Source organism: Cyclopterus lumpus, chromosome 22 (genome assembly GCF_009769545.1).
Source record: "Cyclopterus lumpus isolate fCycLum1 chromosome 22, fCycLum1.pri, whole genome shotgun sequence".
Taxonomy (NCBI): Eukaryota; Metazoa; Chordata; class Actinopteri; order Perciformes; family Cyclopteridae; genus Cyclopterus; species Cyclopterus lumpus.
The window spans coordinates 12,033,806-12,051,305 of NC_046987.1; the positions used below are offsets into that span (position 1 = coordinate 12,033,806).

General features: G+C 40.5%; 1 protein-coding gene across 1 annotated transcript; it reads left to right on the forward strand.

Annotated features, from left to right (window-relative positions):
* The first annotated feature begins 9,270 nt into the window (after positions 1–9,270).
* LOC117751254 (14-3-3 protein beta/alpha-1-like) lies at positions 9,271–17,456 on the forward strand. The gene is made up of 6 exons (XM_034562966.1): positions 9,271–9,400; positions 10,019–10,437; positions 13,439–13,562; positions 14,893–15,056; positions 15,146–15,241; positions 16,360–17,456. Exons 2-6 carry the CDS (start codon positions 10,144–10,146, stop codon positions 16,432–16,434), a joined length of 753 nt encoding a protein of 250 aa, XP_034418857.1. The 5' UTR covers positions 9,271–9,400; positions 10,019–10,143; the 3' UTR covers positions 16,435–17,456.
* Positions 17,457–17,500: the final 44 nt, after the last annotated feature.

The following is a 17,500-nucleotide window of genomic DNA, read 5'->3' on the forward strand; positions in this document are numbered from 1 at the left end:
AGCACTTAAGCCTACTCCTATCACTGTTTCATTTGGCTTAGTCTCTGGTACTGTAGCACCATTGTGGGAGTATTGGAAGCCCACTTGTTGTGTAACACCTTTCCCTCCTCCACACTAAATGCTAAACTGTACTACAACAAGGTTGAATCACAACAGCTTTCATCTTACAGTGTAGGATATTTCAAGTATTTCATGCTGTTTTCATGCTTCCCCATCTCCCCACTTCCCTTTTCCCTGTACAAAAAACTTCAGTAAGTCAGTGACAGCAAACTGTGAGCAGTCAATCATTTGACCGATAGATCAACCAGAGTTAATCTCTATTCATTCCAAACCCTAAGAAGTGATTTCAACATGGATATTTTTGCTTGGAGATACCTGTTATCCATCTGTAACGACACGTGTCAAAAGACCATTTTGGAAGTCCTCAGCTGAATGTCTTTCTCAATGTACAACTTTCTGTAGTTACAGAAAACCTGTGGTGCTGCCACAGAATTGGGACCTACTTTTAATTTCATTCCTCATTGTCTTTAAGCCCTGCTTTTTTTTCTTCCCCTTTTTTTGCCTTTTCTATACGATTTCCTGAAAACGAGTGAAAACGAAAATAAATCTGATCAATAGCCAAAAATAGTTGGAGAAACTTAAATGAAAGAATTTTTGGTTGGGAGAACTAATAAATGTGTTCAGTTAAATAAATAATAAATAGTTCTTACAATAACAGTGTTATAGGACTTAATTTGTATTGCATAATGCCATTTTTCTTAATAATGCTTGTATTTCACATGTTAATCTAAGACCAAACATAACATGTTACATAAAGCCACTGCACACAAGGCTGCCATATTGCTAAAGAGCAATCATGCTTCCTGAGGAACATCATCGATTTCTCTGTTTTGATCTGCTCTTCGTTGACCTCGACAATAGTTCTCTATTGTGCTGAGTTGGAGATTGGCTTCCCTGCATGTCTGACTTCAAGATTAATGGAGATAGTGATACAACTGCTTCTACATCAGCTAATTTGTAATTAAATCTAATTGTAACCTCACTCTATTCAACGTTGACCTGTTTCTGCATTGGACAAGGCCAATAACATCACAGCTGATTTAGCCAGACTGATTGCACCACATACATATGCAGTAACTTACGGGTTTCCTGCCATTTCAATCATTGCAGCAGGAACTCAAAATCATTTGTTGTTTTCTTTATCTTTTTTTCATCATATTACATTCTACACATTTCTCATCTGTCTTCCCCTTTCTCTGAAGCCCCCTGTGAACCCCCTTCAGTTAGTATAACAGGTTTTCTGGCTCACATAGAGCAGCCCGACTGAGAGGCACACAATCCTGCCAGAGTGTGCCTCGCTCTGGGCTCTTCCGCAGCCAACTGCTACTCCAATCTGCAGCGAGGTGGAATGATGCTCGGCCGCCGCAGCCTCCATGCTGGAAGTGCTGCAGCATGCTGCATGTTTGTGCATGAATGTATGGGAGTGCTGGGCGAGAGAGACACATAAATTAAAATGCTTCATCTACGCTTGTTAAAAGAACAGGACATGGGGAGTGAAAATGGACGCAGCTCTGAACAAGCAGCCTGCTTTTCTGCCAGTGCATAGGTGTGTCAGGACATGTTTGACTGTCGATCCTCTGCGGAAAGGCTGAGTCAGTCAAGAGAAACACAGAGTGAAGAGAGAGATGGGAGGGGGAACTGATAATGCGCTGACTCCATACATTATGAAAGCAGAGGAGATGGGAAAGGAGACAAATAACCCAGAGGACACAGTCTGAGGGATACTGCATCTGAATTAACCTCAATATACCTTTCAAAGGTCTGTGGAGAAAAAACATTTCCTCCAGAGCACAGAATGCAGGATACAAGAATCAATACAAGTGTGTCTTTCAACAATATCCATATAAAATATTTAAAATATTATCTCAGAAGGTTCAACTAAACAAACAACTGCAGACAACTGAATTAACAGCATTATAAGGACCCTAAAAGAGGTCAAAAATACTGTAACTATACTGAAAAATAAGGCAAGCAAAACAAGATGTTAACTCAACTAAAAGACCTAACAGAGACCTGAGGGAAACATGCATACCAGCTGATCAAACCAATAAACACAAGGGGAGGACTGCAGAGAACTAAAGCTCAATTCAAAGAAACCCGAATCCCCCCCATGCTGTCAAAGCTTTTGGTACGGTCCATGGTTTGGGCCTCTATTGCAGGCTCGCCCTCTGCTTAATCTTTTGTTCAGCCAGATAGAAGAACTCAGCAGCCAGGTAACACAAAGGAAAATATAAATTAATCAATGTAGCTAGCAATATGACAAAACTATGTGAGCACCATGTGCATGCTTCATCCAGAAAACAGTATATATATTTAAAGGTGCTAATAAACAAATTCTAAACCCCAAAAACTGATTGTGTTTTATGTAGATTTACATTATTAGTAATTTTCCCAGTTTGAACATGTGGCAATGATGTGGGTGAGTCTGAAAAACCTCAAACCTTTAATTGTCTGACTGAAGCCTCAGCCAGCACGCGTCATTGCTTGAATAGTGATTGTTATCTAGTAGAATGCACAGATATTCACCCCACAATGTACCGTTAGCCCGTCAGTTTGACACAAAGCTGTCAATCATCATTCCTACTTTTGGATCAAAGAAATATGGTTATGTCAATCAGTGAGGACAGCATGTGTCAAGTACAAAAGACTTCCTGCTATTGTTAACGAGCCACCATGGTGACAAGTATGTCAGTCGTCATCACCAACCCATAACTCCTCCACAGATCTCAATATAAACTGCTGAGATCATTGGTGTTTACATTAAATGCCAATATAAATGTGTGCGTTTTATTCAGAGGTCACATTTGCTGCGGATATTCCTTTCCCAACAAGACAACATAATTCAATGTAACATGCACATCTTGGTGAGTCAAGAAAAACATTCACAAATGAAAAAAATGAAGGTCCTCCTGACCCTCTGGGCATCCAAGAATGACTACTCATCCGTCTCAGGTCTTGATTGTAAGGTACTGCACAGACTAACTCTAAAGTGTTAGTATTCTATTTTAAAGAAGAGGGGAGAATATAGCTGACTTTGATGAAGGTCGTGCTGAAGAGTGATGGCAGTAAGCACGTCCTATTTGACAGAAAGGCCTATATGTATAAGCACACACCCACACATATATATATATATATATATATATATATATATATATATATATATAAAGCTTTGTTGTTGTGAATCTCTACAGCGATGTGCACTTTAGTGAGCACAGGTAATGTATTATTCATAAAAGCAGTCAAAGAATGAGGGAGGGAATGCAACCTGCATACTAAGCTAACTAATACACACGCACACACACACACACACACACAAACATACACACTGCAGTTTATGCAGTAGCCTACATTTTCTGCATCGGCCTTAGCACATAACCTCTGTTTAAAAGCAGTGGATGCAAATGTGCAGAAGCTGATTTTGGGTGTAAAGACAGATAAGTGAGAGGAAGCTCAGCGCCACCGAAATCTGTTCAAGCTACGAGGATAAAAAGCACATTGACTTCCCTGACATGCAGGAGGAGAGCCTAAATCCTACTTGATAATTCAGTGACGTTCTCTTTTGGATTTAATTATTGCCTAGAACATATCAAAATCCTTGTGTGTGTTTGCATTTGTGCTTGTCTGTGATGAGACAGAATGAAAGAAAGTGTTTTAATTACCTCTAATTAGAGCTGAGAGATTGGCTGTGGAATGGAGTGTAGAGGCCTAATTGCCATGAGACGACCTCCCACCACTGCGTGCTGGAGACCACCTTCTACTCTTACAGTCAGTCATTTGGCAGTCAAAAGTCACTAAATAAACAGAATGAGGTTTACAATATATTATACAATATAAATATAAATATATATTATATAAAAACAAGCAATCGCTCTATTTGTTACTGAATTCATCCAAACTTCATATTCTAATCAGTTTCTGCATTACTGAATGAAATTAACAAATTATTGTTCAGAAACTGAATATTGAAGAGGAAGTCGGTGCTTCTTAAACACAGAACAAGATTCTTATGACGTTCAGAAAATAGCATCATCTTTCATCTCAACCGCATCTCTACCTCCATCAGCAGCTACACACACACACACAAACACACACTGTCCATTTGCAGGAGCACATTGTCAAATGAGAGGAAGTATTAAAGTGCCCTGTGTCTTTGCACATCAGTGGTTGATATTCTTTGAATGGATCGTTTTTCATTGAATATCATTTGAAGTATCTCTAAAATCAATGTCTCTTTTGTTCATGAGTTTTAGGGAGAGTTGCATTGAGAGTGGTGCATCTCAGGCTGATATAACTAACGCTTTGGAGAACTTCAACACTGGTATAGGAGACTCACTCACTGGCAGCTTTGCTGCAGCTCTTCATGTACCAGAAGATACATGTAAGAGTGCTGAAAAGCTGGCAGCACTGGTGAAGAGTGAAGTTACCAAGAAGGTACAATCGGTTGTATCTGTGGCCATCAACAGCTCTGTTTGCGCCTACAGAGCCGACCCTTTTTTACTTCGATTGCTTAGCTTGCCTCCTACATTTTTACAAAATGAAGAACACATTATAACATTGGTTGTGTATTCCTCTGATGCCAAGGTCAAAGGTATACATAGTGAACCTATTGTGGATTAAATAACCGGGAAGAATAGAAAATATCATTTTTTGTCTTAATATGACAATAATAAATGACAAATAAAGGTACATAACGCAAATTTATAAAGATGTTTACATGTTTAAAGAAAATCTGCGTTCTGCAACATTACATACAAAGGCCCAATGCACCATGGATTATTTATGGTATAGATACCATGGTATGAACAGAATGGCAAAATGTATATTGTCCACTACAGCGTTTGAATACATGTTTTTTCAAATATGATATTTTGGATGCTCCACATATCTAAGAAAGCAACGAGAAATGTGAACTTTATAGAAGCTTCCATGCTGCTGGCTGATATTCACACAAGCAGCTCAAAACTAGAGCTGATGCCATGGGATTTCTCAACCTATTAACCATTACTATTAATAGCCATCTGGCCTACTGTGGACATGAGACTCTTCATCTAACAGCGCCATGTCGAATGACAGAAATGATGTCATAGTTTTTATTAAAATATAGACCTTACAGTTGAGAACCGTGTTACGCTGGAAAGTCAAAATGCATTTTTCACTAAAAATATAGAAATTGGAAAGACACTTTATTCAGAATGCATATTCACAGGGTTGTAGTAGTAGTAGTAGTAGTAGTAGTAGTAGTAGTAGAAGTAGTACTGGTAGTAGTAGTAGTAGTAGTAGTAGTGGTAGTAGTAGTGGTATCAGTAGTAGTAGTAGTTGTAGTAGTAGTCGTAGTAGTGTTAGTAGTATTTGTAGCAGTAGTAGTAGTAGTGGTAGTAGTAGCAATAGTAGTAGTAGTAGCAATAGTAGTAGTAGCAATAGCAATAGTAGTAGTAGTAGTAGTAGTAGTAGTAGTAGTAGTAGTCGTAGTAGTAGTAGTAGTAGTAGTGGTAGTGCATTACATTTAGTTTGAAGGATTTTTTTCCATGATGCAGTTGCTCTTAAAATATGAATGTAAACCATGTAATTGAGTAGAATTGCCAGGCTAGTGTGATTAGGTTTGACCATATACAGGATGTTAAAGTTATTTCCTGTTGGGAGCAACGGTACCTGTGATACTTTCAAGCTAAGCACAGAAACAGTACATCTTCATTATTTACATCCTTCCCCTTGGACAAATCATCCGTCGTCATGGTCTCAACTTCACGCTGATGACACCCAACTCTACTTCTCCTCCAAGACCATCACCTCAGTCACCCACTCCACTCTCACCACCTGTCTCACTGATATAAAATTATGGATGCAACAGAACTGTCTCAAACTCAACTGCAATAAATCTGAAATACTCATCAACGGCTCTAACTCCCTCACCCCAGCTCAGCCCAGACCTCTCAAAACATTGATGGCTCAATCGTCACCCCCTCCACCTAGGTCTGCAACCTCGGTATCATCCTCGACCCCAGACTTGACTACTGCAACAGCATCCTCTATGGCTCTCCCAACAAAATCCTCAATAAACTTCAGTATGTTCAGAACTCTGCCGCTCGACTGCTCACCTCCACCAGGCGCTATGAACACATCACCCCGGTCCTACACAACCTTCACTGGCTCCTGGTCAAATACAGAATAGACTTTAAAATATTACTCACCACCTACAAAGCCCTAAACAACCTGGCCCCTCCCTACCTTTCAGACCTCCTCCCCCTCCAAGCCCCAACCCGTTGCCTCAGGTCCGCCGGTTCAAACACTCTGAAGACCATCAGGACCAAGTGCCGGACCTGAGGTGACAGGGCCTTCTCAGCTGCTGCACCCTCTGGACTGCCCTCCCCATCCACACCCTATCATCATTCAAGCAAGTCCTCAAAACCCACTTCTTCAACCCTGTATCATAGTCTTCAAATGATGAATTGTAAAAGTGACCCAGATTACATTGTAATTCATTCTGAATGTTTCCTTAAACCACATGTGACTCCTCGCTGCCAACAAATCACCAGACCGCATTAGACAGCTGGCTTCACCATTGGGGAGTCAGTGCAATAGCAGGGCTGTAGTCAACCATGAAGAGGAAAGGAGTCAAAAAGTATTTAGTAAATTACTTTCTCCTTCACAATCCTTCTGTATTAGTCTGTAGTCTGTGATTATGTAGAAATGCAATCCAACCATAAACACAAGGGAAAAAGACTAAAGTCAGCTTGTTTTATTTGTATTCAATAACGTCTGTTCCAGTTGAGGCTTTGATTAAAGCTGCCATTAACATGACTGTTGTCTGTCAGGAGTCAGAATCAGAATCACCTTTTTCGGGCAAGTTTGCATGCAAATACAAGAAATTGCATCTCTCTCAATGCACTCAAACAGAAATACAAATAAGCATGTGATAAATATCTACAGAACGTATTGTTTGTAGGATTTATATTTACAGTGACAGATGATATGTACAGATAAAAAAATATAGTGTGCAATAAAAAACTGTAAAATGATAATCTTTGATGGCAGCGCTGAATATTTTGATATCAGAGGGAATATATACAGATAATGGTAAATAACAATCTCTGGTGGTTTCCTTTGGGATGTATGACTCAGCACACAGTGATACAATTCACTACCAGTAAAGAAGCAGAACTGAGGCTGTATTTTTTTTATTTTAATGGCATAACCCCATGCATTCATTTAACTAGATTTGACATGTTCTACATCTTTCATCTTATGGGTTATTCGCATATTGTGTGCATATCAGTCATCATATGGACCAAATCAACTGAATGAGAGCTGTTGCCAGGTAGAACGGTTTCAGCTGGATACAACCAGCCATAGGGGTTTCCCAACATAACGCAAGGCCCCGTCTTTTCACGACCTCGGCAGCTTGTCATTCTGACTTCCTTTGTGACTGAGAGGTAAAGCAAAGCAAGCACAATGTCAGAGTGAGGAGGTTTGAATTGAGTAAGCAAAGGAACAGGCTCACAAAAGACGGTGGCTGATGGCAAGCAAGATTTGAAGCTGTGCACTGAATGAGTCAGTTATTAGAGGGAAGTGCCATACACAATAAGGGCTGTTTGACACATTGACATATAATGTATGGACAGTCCATTAATGCACATACAAGGTACATCTTTTGTATTTACAGCAACACAAATGAAAGGCTATCTTGGGTGATACTGTGTATTTACCATGAAAACTCCCATGACAAGATCAAACCCATCAATGAATTGCTCCTAACACATATTATCTGTGTAGCTAGCCACATATCACTGGGTGACATGTTGCTAGATTACATTAAACATGAGAAGACATTGACAAGACAATCTCATCTCAAAGTCCATTTTGTGACTGTTCTGGAGCTTTTGATCATATCACTTGATCCTACATAACTTTGCCCGGTTGTTACTGTTTGGAAATATTTGTCCTGCTGGCATAAATACTGAGTTGAGTACCAAATCCACAGCTGAAAATAGGGAAGTTAAAAGTGCTGTCGGTTTTCGTCTTTCATGAGATTTGCTGACAATAAGAAAATACAGAATAATCGCATCCTCCTCCTTAAACAGCAAAATGGCTGGCATACCAGCATGTGTGAGTCAATCATTGTCTGCTCCCCTACTGCCAAAGCGTTTCAGAATTGAATTTCAGTTGTCCAGGTTGGTGGTGGTGGTGGTGGGGGTGGGGGGGGGGGGGGGGGGGGGGGGACATTCCAGCATGGAAACTGATCCAGTACACAGGGCATTTTCATCCCCAACACACAGTGTGCACAGTGTTCATATGTGTTTTTGCCCTGTAAGATACATACAAAGTGGTTTAAGTTGAACCAGACATGTCACGTTACTTAAAATGATGGGATTGCTGATGAAACGATCACTCTTTGTGAAATATATACACCCTATTACACTTCAACTAGAATGTGGACTGAAAGGTAGATGAGAAATAGAACAAAAAACATGCTCATATTTGTATATCATTTATGTCAAATAGAAAAGACCTTGGTCGTCATGGCATATTCAATCTCAATAAGGATTTAAAAACATAACTTTCAGCAGACCTGGTGTAAAGCTATAGTAAAGATTGACTGTACTCTTCTCAAGTCAGACATTACATTCCAGAAGAGGACTTGCCGCCCTGCAGGGATCACAGAGATGGTGTTTGTGGGATTGACTTTAAAATAAACTACAGTTCCCATGTTCCTGTTAATGAAGGAACATGTTATCCAGTGTAACATTGTGACTAATGTGTATTTTTTATTTAACAGTTTTTGGACCACATTGGAGGTCTATGGCGCAGGCATTTAAGCTATACGTGCAGACATTCCTTATGATACATTCATTGTCAATGTGGGTTGTATTGTTTTCATGGGATTTGTTAACTTGATGAATATGAAATACATAACATAATAGCCCATAATCCTTAAACCACGTTTAGGAAAGATAAATGTCTCGTCTAGTATGTGCCACACCCGCCCACAGTGCCAACAGCGTGTGAAAGCAGGGAGTGATTGGATGCGCATCACCATGGCAATGCGATGACGTCTTCATCCCTTGCTCTAATTGGAGGAAACCCCGTGGCCCCATCCGCTGCAGCGTCCCGGTCTGTCAAACTATCCCCGAAGGACCGCCCCTTTCACCGCGCTAAACAACTACTGGTTTACACCGCCAAATCTTTCTGTCAATCAAGTAAAATTACGATTTATCATTGGACAGTTGACACTCAGCAGAACCGCCCTATTCTAGCAGGTTCAGTTGAATTTTCGCTGCTATTTGCCTTTCTGACCATCCTCTCAAATCTGATCAATTTGTGGAGCAAATTTGGAACTCCGTAGGTCAGAAACGATGAGTACTTTATATTTGTTTTATTTCCGTTAAGTAAGCTTTATGATCGCCGGTTAATTGCCAAACGGAAAATTGTGGCCCTATTCGTGTTTAGTATGAGTATCGCTAACGTGACATTTTTTATGAAAGGAGTGGCCGATTAGCTTTTGCTAGCTCGCAGCTAGCTGCAGCAGACAGCTTTGTGGCGGTTCGCTGTGTGAAACGGGTCTGCTCGTAACGGTAGACTTGTGCTGCCGATGTTCGTAGCCAGCCGCAGTTTTAAAAAAACGTTTATAACTAGTTTATTTTGTTGTTTTACACTGCAATTTATTCGAAATATGTCCGCGAATTGTCGTGAAAGCTGGCTCATTAAATTAACTACGTTTTGGTAATTTAAGATGCATGTTTCTGGAACCGTTTTTTTCTTCCTTTCTCGCCTTAAGTCGTTTATTCACTGCCGTTACCTGGCGTTAAATGGTGTCACTTTCCAGGTCATACCAGGCGGATGCATGTTTTTTTCTCATGTCATGGCGATAGGCGGGCTATTTAGTATTTCGGTTGTATAACGTCAGTGCAAGTTTGATCGACACCCAACGTTACTAATTTTTCCAACGCTCTTCTCTTCGCAGCTTCTAACGTTACTGCGGGGAAATATCGTCGTCGATCCCTTGCTGCACCCATTCTCCAACTCCATAGTCCTTGATTGCCACATAATCCCGGATTTCCAATTTATCAGTCCACAATAATATAAACTATGGATAAAACGGATCTTATTCAGAGGGCCAAGCTGGCGGAGCAGGCTGAGCGTTACGACGACATGGCAGAGAGCATGAAGGAGGTTACAGAGAAGGGAGACGAGCTGTCAAACGAGGAGAGGAACCTGCTGTCCGTCGCCTACAAAAACGTGGTCGGGGCGAGGCGCTCTGCATGGAGGGTGTTGTCCAGCATCGGAGTGAAGGCCGAGGGGTGCGAGAAGAAGCAGCAGATGGTCAAGGAGTATCGGGAGAAGGTGGAGAAGGAGCTCCAACTCATCTGTGACAACGTTCTGGTAAAGTATTCCGTTTTTAAACCACATGTGTAACACTGCAGCACAGATCCTGGCCAATTTCTATATATCTATCTATCTATCTATCTATCTCGACTTCAAACAGTGGTGGCTAAGAACAGTGTGGTTTAATTAGTAATGATTAATTAAATAAACCAACCTGCTTATGATGCAGGTGGTAATTTATTGGAATACATTAAATCTGGTTTAGGAGTATACACTTTGAACTTTGTTGAATAAACTACGTTTGCTCAACTTGAAAGTTAACATGTCCATATTGAGTCTTTTGTAGATGCCTGTTGTCATGACACATCTGTAGTCACACAATTTAAAGTGACACATGATTTTATTTTAGTCGAATGTTGTGTGACAAATGGCATCTGCCCTGTTTCCTGTGAGCTCCACTGTTGCATAAATATGGCCGGAGAGGACAAGGAAGTATTATGTAGTCCTCCCACTGTTCCTGCCGTTTGGGAATCTGGATTTAGAACAATGGGCTTGAAAGCATGTGAGGGCGTGAACTGACAAAAGGTCATAATGACTACACATCAAGGTGTGTCTGAATGGGTGGAGCGAGGACTCAGGACACACACAGGAAAGATAAGCGGTATGCTCTGTGTTCTTTAACGCTGTGCTACGTTCAGTATCTATGTCGCCCCATCTGGCAGAGAGAAGCCTAATGTGGTTAGCCAAGTGCAAGAATTTACATGCCTAAATGACTCACACACTTTCTAAAGCCCAGTTTGTACGAATCATCATACAGAGCCACTTTTTAAAAACCAACAAGGCTGTACTTGACAGTTAAGCTAAATGCCTTCCCAGACACTACACTCCACATTTAAAAGCTTTACTGGAATACTAGGGGAGGTGGGGTCGGGGTAATACTTTCACCTCTTGTTTAATCTAATGCAACAGCACAGATTGGTGGTTTGCATTATTTCAAGCCTGCCTTGATAATGGATTAGAGGAGATCGCCGCTGTTGAACCAAAGTGGAAGCTTAGCTGTAAGATTGAGATCATTTCCATGAGCTGTACGGCTAAGTTGCAGAGGCCATTCAACCAACTTCCCATATGATTTCCTAAGAATATGCACTTGAACAGCTGTGACGCCGCTCTCAGTATCTCCTGATAGAGAGTGGTGTCTTGGGGTTTGTCAGCAGAGGAGGGTGTGTCAGTCCTCACGCCTTAACTTGTCTGCAGACATCTGACAGGTTGGTGATGCACCCACAAAGGCAGAAGCACTGAGACCGCAAGAGACAAGTAAGCTGCTTGTGTTCCCTCTGTCTAGATTTCCTGCAATGCAGACTAAAACCAAGCAACTTGCGTCTCAGCTATAAGCGGTGCTGGAGGAAGCAGGGGCGTGTGGATGTTTGGGCTCCAGTTTCCACACAGGATGTAAATGTAGGGCTTGTAGACCAGATGGGGTGCCAGCTGAGCAAATTCAGGCTATTTACACTTCTTCAGAACATGACACTCCAGACTGTACCTTGACATTTGAACCTCCAAAACAGATTAAATACTACAAAGGTTTGGATCGCCAGCTAGTCAGATATTTTAGTGTTGGCCCATTTCAAGATCAAACTCCTGTCAAAGTTATCATAAAGACTGCCACATGTTTTTTCTTGTTCAGTCATCTTGTCTGATCATTACAATAGTCAGTTTAAAGTTACCCTCTCAAAAAACGGCTGATTTAATTCTTTGGTGGCACCTATAGCGATGAGAAGTAATTGCAGGTGTGTTTTTGGGTCTCACATTACAGAGCTCTAATCAGTGTCCCCTTTTCCCAGTAATGTCGCCACAGACCCCTCGTTTGTGAAACTGTAAATGTAAAGGGCTTTCATGAGTGGGCTTTCATGAGTGGGCTATAGGCCTAATGACCATTGTGTTTCCTCATTCGGTGAGACGTAATGACGCAACAGACATTTATTTAAATGATCATTTAAAAGCAAAAACTAAGAACCACCTCACAGAGCATTATAGTGTTGCTATTTGAATTGATAAAAAAGGATTAGTCAATGATTGGGGGAAATATATCAATTCCCAACATCCAAAGGCACTCACACGCATAACCAGTCAAGCTTTAATCCAACAACAATGTTCTTTCTTGTCTTTACTGGTGACTGAAATCAGAGCTTTGTGTGAAAGCACTGAAAGCGGGGATACCCCTCTTGTCTATTGTGCGGAGCATGCAGGGAAAAGGAATGCTTAGTACTTGAGACATGCGTGTGTTTCGGCTCTGCCAATCTTTGCGTCAGTAAATGACTGGGTAGTGGCTGCTGGTGTGTGTTTGGCTCAGACGAGGGCCGCATCTTTCTCTCCTGGGTTTAAAGGGGAGAGCTCTTTTCTTCTTATAATAAAGTCTATATTAGTCTATACAATAAAATGTATTGACATTAAAGGCAAAGAAGATGTTTATATCCATTCTATACACCATATTGCCTCTCAATCAGATATGTTGTTCGGTTGAGGTGCCAAGCATTTTTCAGCAGTTCATCTTTTCTCTAAATGGTTCAATTTGAGCATAAACACCCGGTTTCACCAACACAGATTAGCTCTGGTAATCTTCTCATGTCCATTCTAAAACATGATTTGGCCTAGAATGTAATCGCAGGGTGGGATTTAGTATTTTACTATTTGCTATACTCTTTACATCCTGTTGCTGTTTTAAGCAGCCTGTTTCAGCAGAATGCAGAACTGTACTAATTAGTCATTGAGCTAAGCATCTATGAAGGGCAAAGTGAGTAGTGCTCTCTGGTGGCTGGAGGCTAATGGGACACTTAGGATGGATGAGCCCCACCTAGTTTGAGTTTTGTAACATACAAGGCGGATGCGTTTGTTGCAGCTTTTATTTGTGCCCAATTTGGTACAATTGGTAACTATTTTCGCCATACATAACATGTCTGCTGTTTCAGTGAATGCTTTATTTGAGATCATCCCTGTTCAACTGTTCAATATTTACTCGGTGCATCTAATTTAATTGATCTAACATTTTCTGTGTTCACAGAAACTGCTGAGTGATCATTTGATTGTAAACTCCCAAACTGCTGAGAGCAAAGTCTTCTACCTAAAGATGAAGGGGGACTACTATAGATATCTTGCTGAAGTTGCCACTGGAGACAAGAAAGGAGGTGAGTTCACAGTTGTACTCCAGTTATTGTATGTATTTAATAATTGGATTCATTTTATTATTAAAAAAATGTACCTAAACAAATCCCGATACAAAGACAACAAAACATCTAATTTCATCCTGGAAGAAAAGCCTTCATGTAAACCTTTTGTGATTGCTTTTTTTTTTGTTTCTTACTACTTTACTTCTATGTAATGTAGACGTGGGGTTTCTTTGGATCTTAAGTTGTCCTTTTCTATTTGCACTCAAACCCCTCGTTAGAAACAACAAATAAAAGTGAGCCCTTTTTACACTGCAAATAATAATGTGTCAGTTTGTCTTGGAGCTGGAAAGTGAAGTCAAGTAGGGCAATGCGTCACGACCCTGTGACCACAGGGCACCGCCTCACAGGACGGTATAATAGTGTGTGGCAACAAATTGGCCTCCAGCTCTCCTACATGGAATGATGTGTAGTGACATAATTTCTTCCCTTCCTCCCTTGTTCTCTTATTAGCATTGTGTACTTGAAGTCAAATTTAAAGAAATGGGTGTGCTGGCAGACATTTTGCATGGGAATGTCGTTTTAATACTAGTTGCAAGCTGTTATTCAAGAGTTTTTTTTGTTTCCCTTAATGTCTACAATGTTCTTGTTCCCTTCTGAAAACCTAAATGGACATTAAATTAACACCACTCTGTGTTGAGTGGTTGTCATTGTGCCTCATTGATTCCCAATATTCTACTTGCATGTCTCTTCAAATGTCTTGAGTTGTTGAAACATCTTTGTTGACATAAGATTTGTTGAATAAGAAAAAGAATATCACAAGTATCGCACTTTTAATGAAAAGCTCTTTTGGGAATTATGCGTGAGGCAGCCACTGATGGCCACTAGTTTAGCACAAATACTGTATACGGGTTCTGTCCAAAGGTAACACATTTGATCTACCAGCACTCCTTAAGCTCCCTAATTAACACATCTCTCCATTTAATCGGTACAATAAACAGAATGTACACAATTTATACTGGCAGTTATGTAATATTTCTTGGCCGGGAGCAGTAACCCTTCTGTTGGCTGCTTTGCAACTACTTCAACAAGTCACAACTGCTCACAAACCCCCCAGATTTGTAATTTTTGCTCTTGCAGTTTAACTATTGCTTTATTGTCACATTTGATCCAGTGTGTAGCTTTGACTAGAAATTTTATAATTTTCAAAATTCATGATAGTGCTAAGATGTCTTGTTTGGACACATTCTGGTCAAATCAAACATTACAATCTTTTTGCTTTAAGTAGACCTCTCTCAACCTTGACATGCATACATTGACTATTGGGTTTGATGCCTTCCTCTGTCCACAGAGACCATTATAAACTCACAGCAAGCATACCAGGCAGCGTTTGACATCAGCAAGACTGAGATGGACTCCACACATCCCATCCGCTTGGGCCTGGCGCTTAACTTCTCTGTCTTCTACTACGAGATCCTTAACTCCCCACAAAAAGCCTGTGAACTGGCAAAAGCGGTCTGCAGACTTTCTTACATGAATCGGTCACTTTCCCATGTCGGCAGTTTCTCTGTGATAACCGCTAACATTTTCTTTTTTGCTCACAGGCATTCGATGATGCCATTGCAGAGCTTGACCAGCTAAATGAGGAGTCCTACAAGGACAGCACTCTTATCATGCAGCTCCTCAGAGACAACCTGACAGTGAGTGTTCTGTTCTCACAATGTGCACAAATAACCTTCACTGTGTAAGAAATAGGGTTATGTTTGCCTCAGTGTCTGTTTGAAGCATACTACGACCATAAGAAAAACTAATTTGTTGAAATGCCCTCACTTGAAGGCAAGAACAAAGGCATTCTGTTTTAGTAAAGGGTGTGACCGATGAACCGCACAAATGGGTACAACGGTGCCACACATGTGGACAGTCTCCACATGGAGGCATTCCTTTTGGTTAATGCGGTAATTAAAAACTTGAAAGTCATGTACCTGAATTCCCAAAGGATTTGCGAAAAATGTCTCGCACCTCCACAGGATTCAACACAAAGACTGGGTGAGCGTAATTGTCACTACGCAGACCCTTTCATTTAGGAGGCTGTTTGCTACATAACTTCCACTGAAAGTGAGTGAAGAATACAATTGAATAAATTACCCAGCACTACTGTGTACACATGGGCTTGGAATTCTTGTGGTTGACACCCAATATCCTACAAACTATCCATGTGTTCAGAGAATTCAAGGAATGTTTGGACATGGGAAAAAATAGGGTTAAAGTCTCTGAAAAAGTAATTTGCTAAATTGTGTATGAAGTCTAAGCCATCGTCTTGCCAGAAAGAGAAGCTCATAACTACGATTGTCAGATGATCCTTTTGCGCTTTGTTTGAAGAATACTAATTTGCCTCAGTATTTATTTTACTGTCCAATGACCGAACATCTTTGTTTGCGGGATTTATTTAAAGAGAGATTTAGTATAGCATTTAAATAATCATGGTGTGATTCTTGCTGGGCTGCGTACCACCAAACAGTTATTTTCTAGCGCCACTTCAAATTTCTACGTTGTGTTCAACAAAACTGAACAGTTTCAGGGTGTGCACAGTTGTGTCTATTGTGAAATCACTGCCAATTACAGAGTGCCTCTACAAAGTGTAGCTTAACGTTTTTGAGTTTTGCTGATCATGGTTTTACAGTAACTATGCGATTGTGTCTGTATACCGATGGAAAGTCAATTTGAACTATAATTAAACAAGATTCTGGAATGGTGAAGGAGTCTTGATATGTGACTGTTCCAATTCATTTTTAACAAATATTTGTGTTTCTATCTTCAGTTATGGACATCAGACACCACTGCTGAGGAGGGCGAGGGTGGAGAAGGAGGAGAGCAAGCCGAGAATGAGAACTAAAAAAAAAAAAAATTAAAAATTAAAAAAAAACAAGTCCTCGATGTTGGGGTCCTCTCCAAAAACAAGAAAAGGAAGAAAAAAAAAAACTTTTTACACATCCTTCATTCCTTATTGCTCCACTCAAACATTCTACCAATGAAACCCATTGCTGAAAAGAGTCATGTGAGAAAATAATGATTAAAAGAAAAAAATATATTATTTTCACAATGTTGATTTGGACAACTGTAGAAGAGAACCCTCTATTTGTTTGGTTTAGGATTGTCCCGGCCTTCCCATCTGTGCAGTTTCAGCTGTAGAAAAGTGATTAATAGCATGACATGGTATCAAACCCCCAGCGCAATTTGGAGGCAAGAAAAGTCCCACCGTTGGACAACTGGAAGCTCAAATCCCACCTCTTGAGACCGTTTGGATATTTTTCCAATAAGTATTGTAAAATATAAAAAGTAGTGCCCCCCACCCCCCTATCTTTTTTTTTTGAGTGCGTCTGTCTCGACAGTTACGTGGTACGGTTACAACAGCTGAAATCCAACTTCAAAAAGATGACATTTTCATACTGCAGGGAAAGCTAGTGCACTTTACATGCTGACAACATACTAGAAGCAGCCAAGTAGTGCCAATTGGTTAAACCCTCACTTTCTACCCTGGTTATGATGACACTCTTTCACTGAAGCATGCCTGTTGTTTGGGGGGTGGGGATGGTGGGGCTTGTCTGGCCAAATGCAGGGACCTTTTCAATGGAAAGAAGACAATTCTGTCATGCATGTCTCTTGAGATATTACACTGGAATGGGAACAAATGCTGTAACACACAAGTCCAAGTGTCAAGTTTAGTGATTTTAAATGCAGGTTTGTACACATTCTACAAGTGGGTGATTTGTTAGTCTGTCCAGTGATTGTCATTAGAGATTTGGACCACTATTGTTTTGCTATTCATTCAATTGTTGTCCCCAAAAGCCTTGTGGAACTGTTTGAATCCCTATGTATCTGCTATGTTAACATGAATAAAACATTTTATAAACCAAGGCCAAGATTGTCTTTCTGTTTATTTTATTTGCTTACTGTGGATG

Excerpts from the sequence above, each read along its gene's own strand:
- LOC117751254 (XM_034562966.1), top strand. The coding sequence starts at position 10,144 with ATGGATAAAACGGATCTTATTCAGAGGGCCAAGCTGGCGGAGCAGGCT. Across the intron at positions 13,563-14,892 it reads CACTGGAGACAAGAAAGGAG|AGACCATTATAAACTCACAG; the intron begins GTGAGTTCACAG and ends CTCTGTCCACAG. Across the intron at positions 15,242-16,359 it reads TCCTCAGAGACAACCTGACA|TTATGGACATCAGACACCAC; the intron begins GTGAGTGTTCTG and ends TTCTATCTTCAG.